At 41.0% G+C, this 22,403-nt stretch overlaps 2 protein-coding genes across 5 annotated transcripts in view; one reads left to right on the forward strand and one right to left on the reverse strand.

The window, feature by feature from the left end:
* Positions 1-6,767: 6,767 nt before the first annotated feature.
* LOC117499639 (spermatogenesis-associated protein 22) lies at positions 6,768-11,771 on the forward strand. Of its 4 annotated transcripts, none has more exons than XM_034152185.1 (8): positions 6,808-6,847; positions 7,279-7,326; positions 8,135-8,272; positions 8,556-8,745; positions 9,079-9,451; positions 9,564-9,687; positions 9,781-9,878; positions 11,342-11,771. In XM_034152185.1, exons 2-8 carry the CDS (start codon positions 7,287-7,289, stop codon positions 11,531-11,533), a joined length of 1,155 nt encoding a protein of 384 aa, XP_034008076.1. In that variant the 5' UTR covers positions 6,808-6,847; positions 7,279-7,286; the 3' UTR covers positions 11,534-11,771. The 4 variants fall into 4 exon arrangements, with proteins under 4 accessions (XP_034008084.1, XP_034008076.1, XP_034008059.1 ...); XM_034152168.1 differs by having other exon boundaries at positions 6,822-6,847; positions 7,233-7,326; XM_034152177.1 differs by having other exon boundaries at positions 6,822-6,847; positions 7,233-7,326; positions 9,567-9,687.
* Positions 11,772-13,439: 1,668 nt separating this feature from the next.
* LOC117469698 (transmembrane protein 211) overlaps positions 13,440-22,403 on the reverse strand; it is a 100,939-nt gene continuing 91,975 nt past the window's right edge. Inside the window, exon 3 of the mRNA XM_034114175.1 lies at positions 13,440-14,317. Coding sequence (XP_033970066.1) covers positions 14,091-14,317 — 227 coding nt within the window. The 3' untranslated portion in view covers positions 13,440-14,090. The remainder of the gene's footprint in view (positions 14,318-22,403) is intronic.

Here is a 22,403-nt window from a genome sequence, read left to right on the forward strand (position 1 = left end):
CAAGAATTCTACATGTTGTACATCCAGAAATCTCGAAATATCGTTTCCCGCAGTCCTACAGTGTGACATATCAAACAAAAAAACAAAAAGGGCCTAGATAAACATGGTATAGATTAAACAAAACAAAGGGCCTAGATAACCGGGGTATACAGTTTAAAATGTTAATAATATATTTAAGTGTTTAAGTGTTCAAAGTACAGTTTCAGTGCAGTAGCAGCAGAGATGGGCAGAAAAGTGACTGGTGCTGGATGAGGGAGGTTGGTTGGTTGTGTGTGTGGTGTGTGTGTGTGTGTGTGTGTGTGTGTGTGTGTGTGTGTGTGTGTGTGTGTGTGTGTGTGTGTGTGTGTGTGTGTGTGTGTGGGGGGGGGGGGGGGGGGGGGGGGCAGGGGAGAAAGGTCGGAGGCAGGGTGGAGAGTTCAGGGGAGAGATGTCAGAGAGGGGGAGAGAGGGAGGGAGGGAGGGGAGAGAGTTCAGCATCCTGACCGCCTGGTGGAGGAAGGTGTTGCCCAGCCTGGTGGTGCCCGAGCTGAGGCTGCGGAACCTTCTTCCTGAAGGCAGGAGGCTGAAGAGGCTGTTGGAGGGGTGGGTGGAGTCACCCACAATGCTGAGTGCTTTGCGGGTGAGGCGGGTGTTGTATATGTCCTGTAGTGAGAGGAGTGAGGCACCGATGATCCTCTGGGCAGAGTTCACTATGCGCTGCAGGCTCTTGCGGTCGGCGGCGGTGCAGCTTCCGAACCACAGCGTGATACAGCTGCTGAGGATGCTCTCGGTGGCGCCTCGGTAGAAGGACAGCATGATGGGGGGTGATGCTCCGGCTCGCTTGAGCTTCCGGATGAAGTACAGGCGCTGCTGGGCTTTCCTCGCTAGTGCGGTGGTGTTGTTTTTCCAGGTGAGGTCATCAGTGATGGTCACCCCAAGGAATTTGGTGCTGGTCACCTGCGTCACAGCAGCGCCGTTGATGGTCAGGGGGAGAGGGGGTCGACGGTGGGTTCTCCTGAAGTCAACAACTATCTCCTTTGTTTTCTCCAGGTTGAGGAAGAGGTTGTTGTTTTGGCACCACAGGGCCAGCTGGTTCACTTCCTTCCTGTATCAAATCAAATCAAATCAAAGTTTATTTATAAAGCACATTTAAAAGCGATTTTTGGTCGGGCCAAAGTGCTGTACATGTAATAAATACTACAATCATAAAAACACATTACTACAATCACAACTGTAGTTAGTCTCATCGTTGTTGCTGATGAGACCCAGAGGGACCTGAAGCTGTTTTATCTCTCCCTTGTAGTCCCATTGAGGTTGATGTTGGAGCATCCTTTTTCCTTGTAGCTCACTGTCCTCAATCAAGCTCCTTGGTTTTGCTGACGTTGAGATGAAGGTTGTTGTCACGGCACCAAGATGTCAAGCCTCTGATCTCCTCTCTGTTGGCCGTCTCATTGCCATTGGTGCCCCAGTGGATGACATCTTGTCATCAGCAAACTTGTCAATGTGTTGGAGCTGTGTGTGGCCACGCAGTCGTGTGTGAAGGAGAGGGCTGAGCAGGCAGCCCTGAGGGGCTCCGGTGTTGAGGGTTAAGGTGGAGGATGTGGCCTGTCAGGGTCCAATCACAGAGGGAGGTGTGTGCAAGGTCTCTGAGCCTGATGGCAAGCTTGGAGGGCTTTGGTCAATGTGGTAGCAGGCAGGGCGACTTAACACACCGAAATGTATAGGTCAGTGAGGGTGGAGGTAATAGAAGTTTGATCAACCAACTAAAGCACTACATAATGGTGGAGGTGAGTGCTTCTGAGCAGTGGTCATTCAGGCAGAGAGTGGTGGACTTCTTGAAACATGTGGGGACTACAGACTGAAGCTGCCAGATGTTCTGCACACACCTCGGTCAGTGATGCCATCAGGTCCAGGTGCCTTGTGTAGAATAATCCTTTTGAAACATCTGAACACATCTGCTCTGGATAGTATAAGTAGGCAGGTTTTCCTTGGCCTTTGGTGCATCCTAAGCCATTGTTGATTTCAAACCGTGCATAGAAGGTTAATTTGGGAGAGATGGTTCTTAGTCCAGACCACATGTTTCTGTTGATGGAGCTGTGCTGTCAGACTCCTTGTCCCTGTATTGTCCCTTAGAACATCTACAAGCTCTCTGGATTATGCACATGGATTTCCAAATGACTGTTTGTAGGAATCAGTTTGTGCTTTAACTTTAGCAAAGACTTTCTCTGGTCATGTGAGGAGTGCCCGTAAAGGTAGCAGAATAGCTATGGATGTGGGAAGGGCCAATAGAGAATGCATAAGTACGTATGTATGCATAAGGTCAAACATTATGTGCTATGACCTTTCTAACAATTAGAGTTGAAAATATACAACTGGCTGAAATGATCAAATAAAATACTGTTTGTATGTGTCATGATGTGTCATGATGAAGGACAAGGGAAAGTCTGAAGAATATCACTCTATTCATTGTATTCTCTGGAGAACCTAGGTTAATCTTGAAAGTTGGAATAAGGCTAACTGTCATCTTTATATGACTGATTTGATTGGAATAAAAACAATTGGCTATATCAAGCATATACAAATACACTGCTCAAAAGAATTAAAGGAACACTTTTTAATCAGAGAAAAGCATTAAGTAAATGGTATACTTCTGGGACATTGTTCTGATCAGTTAAGTAGAAGATGGGGTTGTTAATCAGTTGAAGCTGCTTTGGTGTTAATGAAATTAACAACCGGTGCACAAGAGGGGCAACAATGAGACGACCCCCAAAACAGGAATGGTTTTCCAGGTGGAGGCCACTGAAATAGTTTACCTCCTCTTCTTTTCTGACTGTTTCTCACTAGTTTTGCATTTGGCTAGGGTCAGTGTCACTACTGCTAGCATAAGGCAGTACCTGGACCCTTCAGAGGTTACAAAGGCAGTCTTACTCCTCCAGGATGGCACATAAATACGTGACATTGCCCTAAGGTTTGCTGTGTCTCCCAGCACAGTCTCAAGCGCATGGAAGAGATTCCAGGAGACAGGCAGGTACTCTAGGAGAGCTGGACAGGGCCGTAGAAGGTCCTCAACATCAGCAAGACTGGTATTTGCTCCTCTGTGGCAGGAGGAACAGGATGAGCACTGCAAGAGCCCTACAAAATGACCTCCAGCAGGCCACTGGTGTTAATGGCCTGTACCATTGTTTAATATGACCGCTTTGCTGGTAGTTTAGTGATGGTCTGGGGAGGCATATCCATGGAGGGACGCACAGGCATCTACAGGCTAGAAAATGGCACCCTGACTGCCATTAGGTATCGAGATGAAATCCTTGGACCCATTGTCAGACCCTACGCTGGTGCAGTGAGTCCTGGGTTCCTCCTGGTGCACTACAATGCACGGCCTTATGTTGCGAGAGTATGCAGGCAGTTCCAGCAGGATGAAGGAATTGATACCATTGACTGTACCCCACGCTCGCCTGACCTAATTCCAATAGAACACCTCTGGGACATTATGTTTCGGTTCATCCGATGCCTGCCAGGTTGCACCTCAGACTGTCCAGGAGCTCAGTGATGCCCTGGTCCAGAACTGGGAGGCGATACCCCACGACACCATCTGTCGTCTCATAGGAGCATGGTGGGGGTAATACACAGCACTGAGTACCATTTTGAGTTGCTGTAATGAAATGTCAGCAAAATGGACTAGCCTGCCGCATAATTTTTCCACTTTGATTTACGGGATGTCATTGAATTCAGCCCTATAGGTTGATCATTTTAAGTTCCATCAAATGATGTGGCATTCTTTTGTTCCTAACACATTACCCAATGCTGATATCCAGCATAATTTATTTTCCCATTGAGATCTGATGTGTTTTCAAAGTGTTCCTTTAATTTTTTTTAGCAGTAGGGCCCCAGTAGGGCCCCAGTGTATAAATATACTTTTTATAACGTTATAATTCATTGATTATTTAATCATTATTAATCTTTGATTTTTCTTGTTAAATCATGTGAAAATAATTTGTCAAGCTGCCTGTTGGACATGTGAAGGAGGCCCTCAAAGATACTGAAATGAAGAGCTGTGGATGCATTGAGGAACTTTTGGTATCACATTGGGGGAAATTCCTATTTGATTCCTGATGTGTCATCAGGAATCCTGAATATTGTGAAGAATATCATTTTATTTTGGCATCTTATGCAACATTTAAGGAAAATTGGAATAATAAATAGAAGGCTATATGTCATCTTCATATCACTGATCAGCTCCGTTGTTCCCCCGTTTTGAGAGATTTGGGTACGGAGGAAAAGAGAGAGGGTTTTGTTTTCTGACACTTTGTGAGTTCCTTGACACACCGGGGACACATATTTATGTATAAAAGACATAAAAAAGTACATTTTGCATGATAGGTCCCCTTTAAATCATGTGAAAATATTATGCCAAGAAACCTGTTAGCTCATGGGATCACATGTATCTACAGTATCAACTGTGTTATTCAAAGATTATGTAAAATACAAACAAAAACTGTGTTTGGAATAGAAAAGTTTGATATAAAGCAGATATATAATAATGATTATAATAAAAAACATTATTATATATAATATGTAGGTACATATTTTTTGATCTCTTAATCTATGCTTTGTGTCCTTCCCTTCACACAGGTACACCCACAGGGCCCCATTCTGACAGCCATTTTGGCTGCACTGGTTAGCTGTTAGAGGCTGGTGACAGCAGAGGGTGAAGTGAATAGTCAAAAAAACTATTTTTATGAAAAGATAAGAGTCTCTGGTACATATAAATGACATTTTTGGGTGATTGGACTCTTTAGTTTAAAAATGACAGAAAAACATACCTTTTGCATTTTAAATGTCCTATTCCCTTTCCGCCTATGATTTATGTGTGTTTAAGTGTTAATATTACAAAGATGGTAAAAGTATTGATATAATCTTTGCTTTGTTGTATGCCTTGCCTCTCTGTGAACATCTAGGCCAAATTTGGTGACATCCTGATCATTATTTCCAGGGATACGGCCAACACGGCCCCCTTCAGAGGAGCCCACATTTTCACTATTTTCGGTTATGGGAAAGTTCCAAACATTAACCAAAGAAAATCATTTTGCAGTAAAATATTTGTATACAACCATCCGTTTCATAAACTAGACATATTAAAGTAATGAAAAACATGGTTGTGCTTTGTTCTACCTCGGGTAGGGGTATCTCGATAACTAAAGCCTTTTTGGGGGGTTTGTTCCTCTACTAAATGGTTTGATGACCTCTTTAATAAATTGACCTCTATAGATTATTAGTCAACACATGTACTGTAGACAGCAAAGAGGTGAGTCTCTAGTTGAGATGCTTTTTAAGATAGACAATTGGTCCGCTATATTTGTTTGTGAAGTGCCCATAAACTTAATTAAACTGTGCTGACAGATTTATTTTGAAATAAGGGAAACAAGCTTTTCTAATGCTGATGGTTTGTGTGAAGGACTCATGGTTTTGTGCACCCTGCAAATTCTGACAAAAAATGAAAAGGGTGCTGACTATAAAGATAACGATTTTACATTTGACGATTTTTATAATTCTTCACCCACACTGGGAATTTAGGAGTAAGTATTGAAATCATATATGTATTTTAATTCATTCAGACAGAACAGGTAAAACAACCAGCTGGCTGTGTGTTATGTGTATACTGTATACAACTTGTCCATGCTTTTATCTTCAGTAGACTGGACTACTGGTGTCTTTACAGGTCTCACTAAAAGATCTATTAGAAAGCAGCAGCTAATTCAGAACGCCGCTGCTCGAGTCCTCACTAACACTAAGAAAGTGGATCACATCACTCCTGTTCTGAAGTCTTTACACTGGCTTCCTGTGTGTCAAAGAATTGATTTCCAAATACTGCTGCTGGTTTATAAAGCTTTGAATGGTTTAGGCCCAAAATACATTTCTGACCTACTGCTAAATTATGAACCATCCAGATCTCTCAGGTCTTCGGGGACTGGTCAGCTTTCTGTCCCCAGAGTGAGAACTAAACATGGAGAAGCAGCATTTAGTTCTTATGCTCCAAATATCTGGAACAAACTCCCAGAAAACTGCAGGTCCACTGCAACTCTCACTAGTTTTAAATCCAGGCTAAAGACTTTTCTTTTTGTCGCTGCTTTTAATTGAACTATTCATATCTTAACCTGCACTGTAACTTTTATCCATGTATTTTTTCTTTTAATGTTTATTTTATTATCTTTGCTTTTTAATGACTGATTTTAAATGCCATTTTCTTAATGTCTTTCATTTTTTGTAAAGCACTTTGAATTGCCTTGTGTTGAAAGGTGCTATATAAATAAACTTGGCTTGCCTTGCCTTACTGTTTTGCTCCTGGCAAGCAAGAGGAAGAGATTACAGACTATACATGCCAGTCTATAGATTGGCCAATACAATTAAATAATTTCTACCTATAGGTAGTCCAAGCCATAAATTCTTCTAAACAACAGCATCCTGGTTCCATACTATGTACATTAAATATCTGTATTTAATGTAAGTGGTATCTAATTCTGCTTACTGACAAGATACCACCTACTCATTCATAAAAAAAAAAAACTCCCAACTTTTCTTTTTTTTTTCAACTATCTCAAACAAATGATGGGGCTGATTCATAGAATCATACACGGCATACAGTAAAATTAGTCAAATGTGCCTGGAAAGTTGTGTGTTTCCAAATTCCAAAAATGCACCAAATATTGGCACTATACGTTACATAAAAGTAATGTTGTCCATATTTTCAACCAAAATTCAAATGCTCTTCGATTTATAAAGAGGAGATCCAACTTTTCTTGTGGAACGTGAAGGCAACACCTGTTTTGGCGCGGGTCGTTTTTCCAGGGTGCTGAACTTTGTCGATGAGGTAGCAACTTTTCTTATTTTGCCAACAAATATTTATTAATGGATTTACTAAATAATTTGGGGATGTAAAATTGAAAGACAGTTAAAACTTTAGTTGTATGCTAGGCTACTAGACGAGTTGTTTAGAGAATAAGCTAACATTAGCGTGTCAGCTAACTATCATAAAGCTAAGCTAGCTAAAAAGCTGTACAGTTGTTGCTAAACTGACAAAGCAACCGAATATAAACTGGCTTAACTCGTCAAGTCTTTCCAACTGAGTTAACCCAGCACCTGTTAACTTGTGAAGAACCAAGTGGGGGACCAACATAAACCAGGACATCAGTTTTATTGTATTATACTTTATATATACAGGTATTATAGAGTAAAAAACCCTCGTGTACCGTCAGGTAATACCCCCATCTCAGGTTAACTGGATGAGCTATTTTTCTCCAGCCACCACAATGAGGAGACAGGAGAACCAGCCACCCAGGCAAACAGCAAGTTAGTTAAATAGATACTTTACAACCCCTCACTATTCATCTCCATTTAATATTGTCCTGTGATATAACGTAAATACAAAGAGTGGTGTAAAGTAACTAAGTACATTTAGTACGTTGTACTTAAGTACTCGTTTGACATATTTGTACTTTACTTGAATGTTTCCATTTAATGCTACTTTATTCTACAATACATTTCAGAGGCAAATGTTGTACTTTTTCCTCCACTACAATTTTAACACTCACAGTTACTTTTTACATAATAAACACAGGATATGCTGATATAGTATAATGCAGTATTTCATGTATCTTCCTTTGTTCCACATTGACAAACTAAAATACTGAAGGCTCTTACATGTATAAAAACAGCATTATATAATACACTTAATAATATAATAATGTGAAAATATCAACTGTGCAACAAGTACTTTACTTTTTATACTTGAAGTAAACTTAGCTGATTATACTTCTGTACTTTATTTTATTCTGAGTCCTTTTTTTTTTTCACGTGAAGTATATTTTGATGCTAGTACTTTTGTACTTTTACTTAAGTAACATTTTGAAATCAGGACTTTTTCATATAATTGAGTACTTTAAGACCATATTATTTGTACTTTTACTCAAGTAAAGGATCTGAGTATTTCTTCCAACACTGAATAAAAATAACTCAATACAAAATATTGAGTCTAGATGATAAGTACACTTATTGTTATATATAAGGAAATGTTGATTGGTTTTAATCCTAATATTATAAATATTAACATTGCAGTCAGTCTGATATGCTGATATGTTTCCTCTGCTGTGCCCATCAGGCTGCATGTCTGTGCCGCTGTTCAACCAGAAGAAGAGAAGCAGAGTTCCTCTGACCTCTGCTCCCTCTGAGAATGAATTCTTCTCCCACAGTGAATACAATGCAAGCAGCAGCTCAGCTGCACCTCACAGCTCTTCAGGTGAAGCATTCAGCTCTTTAAGCTTGCACTGTATTTCAGTCACTCACCAGGTGGCAGTATATCCAAAGAAAAATACATTAAAAAAAGCAATTATTGCCTTTGTGTGTTGTTTAATGCCTGACTGCTCAAAATCCCCATCTACTGCTGAATCACACCATTAAGTCCATTTTATGTTAAATATAGGACAATATTGTAAAACATCTCCCCATTAATTAAGATTCAGAGCTGCAGGTGGCAGAGGATGCTATAAGATTTCCTTCTGAGAATGTATTTTTTCCCTCAGGTACATTTGGATGTTACCAGGCCTCAGTTCCGGCCTCTAGTGCTGCACAAAGCCCCCAGTGGAAAAGGCAGGACGTCCCACAATCTGCTCCACCCCCGCAGTACGTCAGCAACAGACCTGCTCCGGGCCCTTCTCCTCCAATCAGAGCCCATAAACCCATACCTCATCCATACAAAGTTGGAGGCACAAGGTACCTTTTTTTTTAATTTGGTGACCGTTAGTGTAATCAGTTAACCATTCAGACACATGAGATACAGTTTAGCATGGGACATAAATATGGTGACCACCACTACTGACACAAGCAATACATAAGCTGTCACTATGAGCCGCAATATGACTGTAAATTGATTTGCTCACAACCAATAATAATGTACCTGGCTAGCATGGAAAATGTTTAAAACCACAGATGAATTAACTAAAATGTTGCCATTTCAAACGTTGATTGTGACTGGTGTTTGGTGTGTTTTTTTTTCTTTTTTCTATCCCGATAAGTCAACATTTATTTATGTATTCACATTTCCAGCTCTCAGATGGGACAGCCCAGCAACCCAGGGAGACCGAGGGAGTTCAGCCCTGGTGTTAACTCCACACAGAGCAAATTTAAAGATCCCCACTTCAGCGAGAGTGCACCAATGAAGCCAACACCCCATTCTGGGTTCTCTCCGATGGCTCAGCAGTCATCCTACAGACAGCTCACTCTCAACAATCAGTATCCCAAGCAGCCCAGACCTCTGCCTGCTCCTGTCCCCCCCCCCAGCAGGCCCTCTGCTCCCCTTGCAGCGCAGCCACAAAACAAATCCTGGAACTTTACCAACAGCTTCGGCCCGCAGAGACTTCCCTTTGAGGGAAACAGCAGCACAATTAAATCTCAGGCTGCACGACAAACTCACAACCAGGTAGAACAAATATCTGCAAAGTGTATAACTGATCATTTTAAATAACTTAAAATGTGCCAGTTATGTTCCATAATATTGTCCTGATCACTGCAGCATTTGATTTTGTGCTCAGCAGGACAAATTTGCACAGAAGCCGGCCTTCGAGAACTCACTGAGGATCCTGACTTCAGTCATTAATGGCATGAGACACTGGAGCCAGTTTAAAGACAAAGTCCCGTACTTATTTGAGATATTTGGTCAGTTGAATCAGAATGGGCAGTTGTATCTGATGTGACTATTAAGTATCTCTAAACACATTTCATCTGACAGGCTGTGCTCTCCTCCCTCAGCTACTCTCGACTCTGCGGTCACACTGGGTCGCCACGGAGCCAAGAACTTCCTCATGAGAGACGGGAAGGCGGTGGTGCAGTGTGTCTTCTACGAAACTGTGAGTTCCCTTAAGCAGTGAATTCATTTGAGTTTTTCAGAAGACTAAGTCCCTTTGCACTGAGTCCACTCAGCATTAGACACTATAGTATGACTTTTTTGGAAAAGATGACTTGGTGTTATCCACGTTTATAGTGATGATTATGCTGCATTTTGTTATTCTGTTTATATATTGTACATTTAACCTATTAGTATGTATGAAAACTATCATCCTTATCTTCAAAAGCACAAATATAATTCAGTTTAAAAGGATGTACAGAAACACCTTTTTGGTAAACTATGAGAATGAAGAAAGGTGATTGAAGATGAGAAATGATTGTAAATGTAAATATGTAAGTAGGAATATCTTGCAGAAATGATTTAAAGGATAATCATTGATCAGCAGTAAGTAACAGTACGTCCACACGGCAGCGTGCGTTGAAGCTTGCCGGTGGGCGTGTCTGGCGCGCGACCAACAACCAATCACATTCATCTCCCGCCCCGGACACACAAGCACGCGGTTTGATTGGCTAGAGCTTGTACTAGCATATGATTTGATTGGCTGACGCTTCCGTCGAAGCTTGAAAAGTTGAACTTTTCTCAACTTTCGAAGCGAGCAACGGAGGCAAAGCGACACAACGGAACCACAATGCAGTTCGGCAAAGCGTGACGTCACCCCATTCAAAGTGAATGGGAAGCGTCTCCGTTGAAGCAACGCACGCTGCCGTGTGGACGGGCCGTAAGAGGTGGGAATTAATAAGCATTTGCTTCGTCCTGCTCCCTTTCGGACACATATGATTTATTATTATGAATATGAACATTTTTGTTGAATATATAAATATGACTATTTTTTGTTTAATATATAAATATTATTATGAATATTGAGAAATACTGTATTCTAACAATACGGTATTCTGTTTTTCACTTTTTTTAAATTAATTTTTTTATTTTCTTATCTGTTCGAAATAAAGATTTAAATGAAAAAATGAAAATGAAATCCTTGGTTAGATTTAGAGGCTTTCACATCTTAGTAGAACAATCTGGAGGATTTACTGAATAATTTGGATTCTGATTCAGGAACTATGTTGCTCTTCTTCCTTTTCACATGACATTGTTCCCCAATGGTCCAGTGTTATTTGTATCGGATAAATCTTGCATTAATGTATTGTTGATCATTTTGTTTGATTCGTGATGGTCGATTTCTGTTTAGCTCCCCCTAGTTTTACCTGTGAAGTGAGGTGTCAAGTTTAATAGGTTAGGATTTCTGGGGTGAAATGTCCTCATAAATCATATTTTTGTTGCTAAATGGCACCGTTTTTGTTATGCATCAACCCCTGCATATTGCCGTTCTTCTTCTTCCCCTAAAAGGGTTTCCAGGGCCACATAACACCAGGAGCCACAGACCTCTGGCTTTTTGGGAATACTAACAAAGAAACTCTGGAATTTAACTTGACTTAATTTATTGTTGCACTTCTGTTCCAACAGGAGCAGGAACTGCCCCGTCTGATCCGAGGTCAGGTGCATCGCTGTGTGGGGAACTATGACCGCAGCAGGGACGTCCTGATGTGTGTGTCCGTCCGCCCCGGCCTGCCCTCAGAGCTCAGGAACGCTCAGGAGGCCGTGAAGGCCTGCGACGCTGAGATGAGAGGGCTGGTCAAATTACTCAGTGAGGTCTGAGAAACATTACTGTGGCATCTAAACCAGTACGACACTGATCAGGAAAATGATACTAGTGTTTGATGAGTCGTTATATAGTAATAGATTACTGTAGTTAGAGGTAGTAGTTTAAAAAGAATGTTTTAGGTATTATTACAGTTTGTTTTAGCTGTGAAGGGCGCTGTTGTGCTGTTATACTGAACTTTAACAGTTGAATTCCTTTGCAAAGGTTTGGCTTTGATGTTCTTATATTTATTTAACCCAAAATGAAATTAAAGCTTCTCTTTTACTAAGTTCTGAAATATTTTTTTATTAAAAAGAAAAGTCACAGAACAGCAAACATCGTCTGGAGGTTAATGCAGTTAAAACACGAAGAGGTAATATCTCAAAATATATCTTTGAAAAACGGGGCAGTTAGGAATAATGTGATATCAAGTACAGTTAGTTTATTTACAGTCAAACACCACAATGGAGAAAAACAATAATACTACTCTACCAAAACAGTTTCACCAGTGCTGAGACTTTACACACAATGGATCAGCAGAGAGGGGTCCTTCAGCACAGTATGAGGTCAACACAATACCAACATCTCTGACCTTCTGGCAAATATGGCAACATAATCACAGTCACTGTTTTCATGTCAGGACATTATGGGAAATATTCAAATATGAACTCATTAGCATAATCCAAACCATAATTCAACACTAATACACACTAACACCATCTAGAAAAAGCCGTCTAGCTTGATGAACTTGGCAGTGTACAGGGAGAGGAAGTGGAGAAGGAGACATTTTGTCCTTGGAATATGACAGGAAGGGTGCCAGCGCTTAAAAGGAGAAGTGGATTGGCAACAAAAACATACATTAGCTTACTTGAGGAGCTAATTACTTTAAGCTATGTTTTACACATGTGAATAATGTGTCAGCTCAGCACAGATAACAAAGTTCAATTCTTACAGCGCCCCTCCTCTGCCACTCAATTATTAAATCATGTAAGAGAGGGTGCCAGGAATTAGTCTGTAGCTGCGTGTCACAACCTTTATTAAAGCAATTCAAGTGACTTTCCTCTTATAGATAATTGGGGGAAATGTCTCAAGGCAAAATGAAAGACAAGTACACTGCTTTCCTTTTTTTCTCTGCCGTTATACCTCCAAGGACATCATCTTTTTTTTTTTATCCTCCAGAACATTTTCTCCAGTTAATGAGATCATACTGCATCAAGTAAAGACTTAACCTCTGAGAGGGAAACATATCATAGGAAAAGAAACACACCACACAACAGGATCCACAGTTTTTCAGCAGAAAAAGATGATAACCTGATCATTGTATTAAACACTTGTCTTGGTTATGTTAAAAGGCACAAGTTGGTCAGATCACATTTAAAATCTAGATCAATTGTTCTACCATTAACAAAGCCTGTCTTATCATGCATTTATTTTGACAAAGATCCTACATCTCCCTGCCTTTTGCAATCATTTTCTTCCTGAATTAGAGTGTTTAGTATTGTGTGTTGTAGACAGACAAACAACTGTTTCTTAACAAGCGAGTTACACTACACAAAAACATTTCTGGGGAAAAAGGAAAGAAAGCAGTATTCCAACATAACATTTTTAGAGATATCCATTTGTCCTTTCGGCAGGTCTGATGCTGTGTCCTCTTCCTGGAGACAAAAGTCTTTGAATACGTCTTTTCACTCCGGCTGGTTCACTCCCCGGTTTCTATACGGGAAGGCACAAAAAGTCTGCAGCGCCAACATCCTTCAAAGCGTTACGGCTCGTGCACACGGCGGCGTGCGTTGAAGCTTGCCGGCGGGGGGGGGGGGGGCTGAAACTCGACCAACAACCAATCACATGAATCTCCCGCCCCGGACACACAAGCACGCGGTTTGATTGGCTAGAGCTTGGATTGGCTGATGCTTCCGCCGAAGCTTTAAAAGTTGAACATTGCTCAACTTTTGCAGCGAGCAACGCTTCTGAAGCTACGCTTCGCTCCCACAATGCAGTTCGGCGAAACGTGACGTCACCCCATTCAAAGTGAATGGGCAGAAGCGTTGAAGCTTCAACGCACGCCGCCGTGTGGACGGGCCGTCAGATTTCTCTTTTCTTCCATCAGTTGTCTTAAATCCAGACAATATTTACAGTCCAAACGCTTGAGCACAATACATCGTCACTGGATGCAACTCCATTAATATTATTAGTCCAAAATTCTTTAAAACCTCTTATTGACACATTCGAGTCACACTGCCACAACATCTCATGCGTCCACTCTCTTTAAGCGGCCAGCCTCCAGTCTGTTTTGGAATGTTACACATGTTGACATCACAAAGGAAACCAAGGGAAAAAAACACAATTTTAGCAAGTCCTGTCATGTTTGTAGTCTTTTTCTCAAATCCTGTGAGGTCCTGATGAAAGTGATGACCCACACAGTAATATTGTAATGTAAAACATTCCATGTAAATGTCACAGAGCAGATGCAGGAAGACAGTGTTCGAACAGAATCGCCTCCAAAAACGGGACGCAGGTGTCTCCCCGTGACATCCAGCCCGGGTTAGAGAGAGGGAATTCAAACCAGACAATGCACTATAACAGCGTGGGCAGCGGGGTGGGGGACAGGTGCTCCTTCGGCGCGTATTTGGCAAAAAAGGGCAAGAAGACGGTGAGCATGACTCCCACGATAGCCAGCATGTAGCCCCAGCCGATCCCACACTCCCCGGCGTAGTAGATGTCAGAGTCCCCGCAGAAGGACCGCACCAGAGAGGAGTTCAGGCCGAACGGGTACACCAGCAGACCGGCCCCCATGATGAACACTGAGGGGAGAGGAAAGGAGGGTTAGATGGAGAACAAAACAAAAACACTTAGGCCACAGCATTAACTATGGCACAGTAAATCAAGCCTGTTGCAAACAACCTGGGAACGTGTTTGGTAGTTATTTATATTTTGAGCAACAGTTCATAAGCTTGTCCAACCACCTCAGAAAAATATATTAAAATAATACTTTAGAAATGCAGAAACTGTTACATGCTTTTATCTGCTACCACCTTGATTATTGTTGTTTATAATTTCCTGTTTATTATTTGTAACTTTTAATGTTGGCCTTCATGTGGTTTATCATTCACATTTTTTATTCTAACTTTGAAGCACTTTGTACTTTGTGTTCATAAGTGCTTTATAATTATACAGCTTTTATTTAAAAAAAAAAGTTGTATTATTTTGATATTCCTATATGCACTGGATAATTCATTTAGCACAGAAGATTCAAGATGCAAGGCTTTATTGTCATGTGCACAGTAGCTACAGTGTAGATATGGCAATGAAAATCTTCAGGTCAGGCTCCTCCAGCATGAATATATATAGGACATAAAACAAATACATAAAATAAAATAGTGCAAGAGAATGTTTTGAGATGTGCAATGTACAAAATAAAATAGAAATAGTGCAAGAAGAGTCCATATACAAGTAAATGGAATGTGATATATAGATAAATAATTAGCAAGAAGCAAACCGATGAATGTTTTTGGATGTTCTTTACAGAGTTCAGGTGGTTTTAGACCCGGTGCTGTGGTACTGCGAACCACAAAGATTGCATAGATAAAGTATTATGGTTTAATTCAGAGTGAATATATTTAAGGTATGTTAAAGGGTTTATTCTCCTTAATAAAACACACGTCTTGTTGTATCCACTGTGCTGCTGTGGCAGCTGAGAGCCACATGGGGGCAGTAGAGCTTCAGCAGAGACAGCCCACAGTGCCTGACAGTTAAGAGTGTCATTGAGATACTTCATCAGTGCTGAAGTGCCTCCATTTGCACTGATGATTTGTTCCCTTGTGTTGCACATATACAATAAATCATGACCTAGATAGTTTTATAAGTCCTGCAGTGCCCGAGCTTTTAATGTATTGAACAACAAAAGCGCTGATGACCTTTAACTGCCAGAAACTTCAAATGCAAAATGATTCATGTCTACATAAATCCATTTGCACTCCTCATTTAAAAAGAAAAAAAGAAGCTCCTGGTGCACTTCTGCTGCGATCAGCTTTCTCTTCCTCTCTCCTCGGAGCCGCTCACTTTTACAAATTGAGTCTCAGGGCCCCGTGCTGCCAAGCCGTTATTGACTGTGCTACGGGCTATCATTGCTGCTCTTCAGTCATCCCGAGTGCCGGCTGGATTTCCATCACAATGCCAGGTGTCATCGTTGTTTTAGCTGAGGAGAGCTGGGGTTACTGGGAAGGCTTGAACTCGTGAAAGTGAGTAGAAAACATAACAAACATATATTTTAGTTCTGCTATTGATTTAGGAGGATGTCGGGTTTTCCAACTTTCAAGGGGGCTCATGTGAGGAGGTATCTGTTTGAGGATCACATCGATGGTTTGTGTGGGCAGTGAGGAGGAGAGGAAGCTTTCCCTCATCTCTAGTTGCACACTGGGGGCTTTGGGATTGAATGTTGGGGGGGGGGGGAAAAGGATGATAGGGAAGTGTTGTCTCGCCTGGTGCCTCTCTGCGGACTTCACTGAGGGTCTCCTAACCCCGTTGCCATGTTATATCTGCAGGGGCCCTGCCTAATGACACTTTAATGACCTTCTTTATCAAGCTATCATTGGCTTTTATGGAAACAAACACAAAGCAAGCGCGCAGAACCCCAAGTCCTCTTACCTGCTAGTCTAAAATACTAAGACAAACTTGGACACAAAATGGATAATTGATTGAACAATGCATCACACTGGGGTCCAGGCAGCAGGGTCTAACAGGTGTCAGGTAAGCAGGGCGGCTGTCTGCATCAGATAAGATGCAGCTCTGGATCTCTGTGAGCTTTTAATGAGGAAGAGAACTGCCGAAAAAGCTGCAAGAGGCTAACTCCAAACGGATCAATTGCATCCTTCAGATCTGAGAGGGGGTGAAACCAAGCCGAATCTTTTACACATCTTAAAGGCGATTTTACACATCAAAGTGTGTTTACATGTCTTGCAGTACTGTTGGATAAAGCCGCCTCTGGCTCCAGAGGGAGCTGTGTGGAGTCTGATAGATCGCCTTCAGTCATCGCACACATGCTTACGCAAACACACAATCTCCCACTGAACTGATCACAGTCAAAGTTTGGGCAAGAAACAAGAATTGGTAGAATAAAAAAGCCTCCCTTTAAAGTAGTGTAACGTAATTTAAATGCCAGAACACAGGATGCATAATGCAGAACAATGAGGTCTACATTTTGTGACAAACCTTTTATTAAAAGCTAGAGAAAACCTAAACTGCACACTGCAGGGTGGATCAACTTCATTTCAACAGAGTCTTACATGGCCCAGTAATCTAATCCTATGAGGACGGGCGTGTGATGAAACAGGATGACATGACACTCCATGCAGCGAGACTAAAGCCTCAAAGTGATTATTACTCGGCAGCGAGGAGACTGTTTTACATGTGGGCTGCAACAAGTGAATGCCTCTGTGCTGTTGGCAACATTGACTACGTTAAGAAAGGGAACATTTTATTTTGTTATATGGTACTGTAATGTTATAATATTAATCCCAAAAAAACTAGATTAAGCTTTAAAAAACGACAGCAGTCAAAAGGGAAAGACATTTTCATTAAAAAGGGCCCTATTATCCTTTTGTTTCCCCCCCCTTTCCTGTAGTGGGTTATTTAAGTTTCTGTGCATGTAAATGGTGTTCAAAGGTTAAAATCCCAAAGTTCCCTCCAGGGGGAATTTCTCTCCCACGTCCTCATGAAATACAAGATCGACCTCCCCCATTACTTCGAACAGTCCCTTACAGCGGTCTTAAAGAGCGGTCCACAGCAGCCACCAGGCAGTAATAAGTTACAAGTGCTTCCATCCATTACGCTCTACTTGACCAAACGAGCGGACAGTTTATCCAACGTCCAATCATCGGTCTGCATTTGTAAGAACACGAACCAGGAAGCGAAGTCCGGTCCTTTCTCCGAAGAGATGACTGAAAGTGAGGAGGTGTGAGGAAAGAGTGTCAGCCTGGATCACATGAGGGCTGCTGAGTAACCACGGCGATCATAATGGCTCAGAGATTATGAGACAGTGACTAAAGGAGAGACCTCAAGTTAAACTGGGCAGTGCACTAATGTGTCCCAGTTTCCGTGAAACGTTTAAACGCAGCGACAAAGAAGGGGGGTAGGATTTAAAATTTGATTATGAGTTCAACCTAAACCATATAAAACTTTGTACAATACACCCTCGTTCAAATTAAGCTTGACTTTTCTTTCAATTTATTTACAATCTGTAAACAGTACCAGCTACTTCTATCATTTGAAATGGTCACTTGAAAAATATATACACACAGTATACACACTCACTGGACACTTTATTAGGTACACCTGTTCAATTGCTCGTTAACGCAAATATCTAATCAGCCAATCACATGGCAGCAACTAAATGCATTTAAGCGTGTAGACATGTTCAAGACGACCTGATGAAGTTCAAACAGAGCATCAGAATGGAGAACAAAGTTGATTTGAGTGACTTTGAACGTGGCATGGTTGTTGGTGTGAGACGGGCTGCTCTGAGTTTTTCAGAAACTGCTGATCTACTGGGATTTTCACGCACAACCATCGCTAGGGTTTAGAGAGAATGGTCCGAAAAAAATTCCAGTGAGTGTATATACTTAGTTTTTTTACAATGGTGTACTTATCTGTTATTTATTTTCACCTATTGTGTTTTTTATTATTAATAACGTGTCCCTACTTTGTTATTTTTAATATGCAAGTCTCTTACTTTATGTGCACTATTCTTCTGCTGTTGTAATCAGGTTCATTTCCCCATTGTGGGACAAATATAGAAATTCGGATTCTGACCAATAGTTGTTTACGACAAGTTTCTCTTCCATTCAAAATGCGACGTACTTGCAGTCAGTTATTGTTAATATCGTCCTTGATATTTTTCTTGGATTTCTTTGAATACACACTTCAGCAGCTTTGAAGTGCGCGCAGGCTTCGGACTGAGGGAGTAAAATATCGATTTGGAAAGGAAAAACAGACGCGTCCGAGGGAACTAGATTACATTGTTCATCAGCTTCAGTTTTTTTTTCTTTCACACGTAGCTGCAAGGCTGTGTAGCCCTTTGTGAGCGCTAATGAATAGCAAATACCTTTATGTGCCTGTCTCTCCGATTTTGTGTAAAGGCAAGCGTAGTAGAGTAGAGAAACATTAAATGAAACAGAGTGAGAAACATTGTGCCACCATACAAAGACTCCACTTGTACAAACTAAACTAACCTTGAGTCTGGGGGAAACAAAGCCGCTCCCAGATGGAGAGGCGGTTACACAGCGGAGTGAAAGAGAGAAAGAGATTGAATGTGTTTGTGGGGACGGGAAGGTGTGTGATAACCTGGCGTCCAAGCGTGACACTGACTCACTTTCATCACAGAGCTCTTACACCGGCTCAGATTATTACACAAGCCGAGACACACCAATCATAGGATTACCCGTGTGTCGTATTCCAACATGTACCCAGACTCCAGCTGCTGAAACGTCTGGAATGTATTCTCGTCAGTAAAATGTCAGAAATCAAATATACTGCAGCGCCAGACATTCATACACCTTGTATCTTATACAGAAACTCATTCTCCCCAAGATATAACTAATAAGAAATTCAATTCTGTGAGCTGCGGGGAGGCTTCATTACGATGCAAGGACCTCTGCTCCGGATCAAACTCGATTGGCACCGTGTGCTGACTGTCAGTTAGTGATGGGAAGGGCTGGATTATACTCAACAGGAAATGTGGTTGCTACCTCTACTGCGTTCTTTAACTCATGTTTCAATAGTAGCACCTGTCTGTTTGATGCAGAAGAATAACAAGGCCAGGCGAAGGGATAACAATTATTAAGCAAGATTTTTATATTTATTTGCATTTTAAAATGAAATTATGAGAATTAAGATGAAATGTCGTGAACAAAAAGTTGGCATGTTGAGAATAAAGTGAAAAAAATCAAGTCTAAATGTTCAGAATAAAGCAGGTATGTCGAAAATAAAGGTATATTGGTATATATACTCAAATATAGGAATTGGTATGTCAAGAGTAAAGGTATACATATACCTTAATATAAGTATAAACAGGTATATAGGTATATCAGCTAGAATGTTGATAGGGCAAGAATTCATTCAAAAAGTGTTGAGAATTAACTTTAAATGTTGAGAATAAAGTTGGTATGTCAAGAATAAGTACAAAAGTGGTGAGAATTAAGGGCAGTTTTAGTATAAACGCTATGTATAAGTTAGCTAATACGCTAGTTATTCGTCACATTTAGGTTTTATTCTCATATTGCAAACATAAGATCTTCCTCAGATACATTTTATTGAAAGTTTTAAAGTCTCAACATTTCCTATTTACTCTTGGAATGCAAATTAAGAAAAACATCTCACCCAACATAATATTCTTCTGACAGTTTGAAACCTCTGGCAAACGCTTAGCTAAAATATATCAAGTATTCTTATTACATGATAATAATGATAGCACTGAACAGTAGCTCAGCTGGCAGTCTTCGAACTAACTGTCTTTGTGTACTCTTCTATACAGGGCAGACACTTTAAAGTGTTTTATAATGGGGATTTGGGAAAAGAAAGACACTTAGACAAATAAGGCAGGATGTGTTATATAATATACGTTAAACCCTTGCAGCCAGCAGGAACACAAATATATTACAAGAGACTAATGCGCTGCTTTTATTCTCCGACCTTAAAGTCAGGCTGACAGTCCGCTCCCCTGGTATGAGTGCAGTCACACGTGCGAATGCAAAAACATTTGAAGAAAAGAGGAGAGAACCACAGTGGACCTTTGGGTGTCACTTACATCCTTGGTTTCACCAGCACCCAATGCGTACTCTCACCCCTGAAAGAGACTTCTCATCTGGCAGCCGTCCAAACAGGGACATTATCTGCACTTCACTTCAAAGACACACGAAAAAGCACGCACATTAGACCGTGGCCTTACTTTACCAGGAGCCTGTTTGATGTCACATTACCTCGCATAGCAAAGACGTCAACACACAGGCCAGCAGGAGGAACAAAAACACTATTTTTTCCTCCTCATATAAGTAATGCCTGCCTTCTTCCAGGTAATGTTGTAGGCAAATAGAAAACAACAAGAAAATGCCTCTAATAAATCTTGATTTGCCAACTCGACACTTATTTGTTTGTGTTGCCGGCCATGTTTGTCATTGATGAAACGCCGTGACAGGAAACACATGCTGGAAAGAGGCAAGGAATGTTGGGTAATTACAGACGCAGGCCTACAGCTATACATCAGAAGCAGTGTTCTTCTACCATGTTCTTTATCATGTTGTTTCCGATTCGCTTTCTGCATAAGCAAGCAGTTTCCACCAATAGAACAGGTGTCTAGTCCCATGCAGACAATAAGCCAGATGTGATCAGGAATGCTGATGTAAATGGAGTTGCTTATTTACAGAAACAGCCCGGGGCGGTCATCACTCAAGTGACCCACCTATACTCACTGATATATTATATATACACCTCTATTTTCATATTTAATTATCTTTAATAGTGAGAAATGCCCTCCAAGTGTATAAGTATCCAAGGTGATGTCTTTAAATGTCTTTTCTATCAGTCGAAAACCTAGAAATGTTCACTTAAAGTATCAGTATGTACATTCTCTACTTTAAAGAGTCCTCTCCTGCTGATGTTCAGGTGTATATCAGTATGTAGTGTCTGTACTTTAAAGAGTCCTCTCCTGCTGATGTTCAGGTGTATATCAGTATGTAGTGTCTGTACTTTAAAGAGTCCTCTTCTGCTGATGTTCAGGTGTATATCAGTATGTAGTGTCTCTACTTTAAAGAGTCTTATCCTGCTGATGTTCAGGTGTATATCAGTATGCAGCTTCTCTACTTTAAAGAGTCCTCTCCTGCTGATGTTCAGGTGTATATCAGTATGTAGTGTCTCTACTTTAAAGAGTCTTATCCTGCTGATGTCCAGGTGTATATCATTATGCAGTGTCTCTACTTTAAAGAGTCCTCTCCTGCTGATGTTCAGGTGTATATCAGTATGTAGTGTCTGTACTTTAAAGAGTCCTCTCCTGCTGATGTTCAGGTGTATATCAGTATGTAGTGTCTCTACTTTAAAGAGTCTTATCCTGCTGATGTTCAGGTATATATCAGTATGCAGCATCTCTACTTTAAAGAGTCCTCTTCTGCTGATGTTCAGGTGTATATCAGTATGTAGTGTCTCTACTTTAAAGAGTCCTCTCCTGCTGATGTCCAGGTGTATATCAGTATGCAGTGTCTCTACTTTAAAGAGTCCTCTCCTGCTGATGTTCAGGTGTATATCAGTATGTAGTGTCTCTACTTTAAAGAGTCCTCTCCTGCTGATGTTCAGGTGTATATCAGTATGTAGTGTCTCTACTTTAAAGAGTCCTCTCCTGCTGATGTTCAGGTGTATATCAGTATGTAGTGTCTCTACTTTAAAGAGTCCTCTCCTGCTGATGTTCAGGTGTATATCAGTATGCAGTGTCTCTACTCTCAATATAGGCATCATAGGCTATACAAATGTTTTCTGCCATTTTTGCATTTAGTTTGCAATCAGATATCTCTAATTATGCTTATGTGTTTGCATATACATACTGTCCGGGTAAATTGTAGACTCAAACACTTGGGGGGTCAACGCACGGCTTGACAGCAGCAAGTAAATCCAACAGATTAGAATCTAAACTGCGCAATTTAATCATTGTGTGTGTACATTGGAAGTACACACAGTGTAAGTGTGTGTCCAGTAATGAAAGCATAACAAAAGGGCAGAGCATAACAGCGGTGTGTCTCGAGGAAATTGCCTTTTCCCTGGCCGCACACGAGGAGTATTTCCATTTCCCTCCTCTATCTACAGGCGAATGGAGATGGGGATGGATAATTTCTGTTTCTCTCTCTCTCA

Source organism: Trematomus bernacchii, unplaced genomic scaffold (genome assembly GCF_902827165.1).
Source record: "Trematomus bernacchii unplaced genomic scaffold, fTreBer1.1, whole genome shotgun sequence".
Lineage (NCBI taxonomy): Eukaryota > Metazoa > Chordata > Actinopteri > Perciformes > Nototheniidae > Trematomus > Trematomus bernacchii.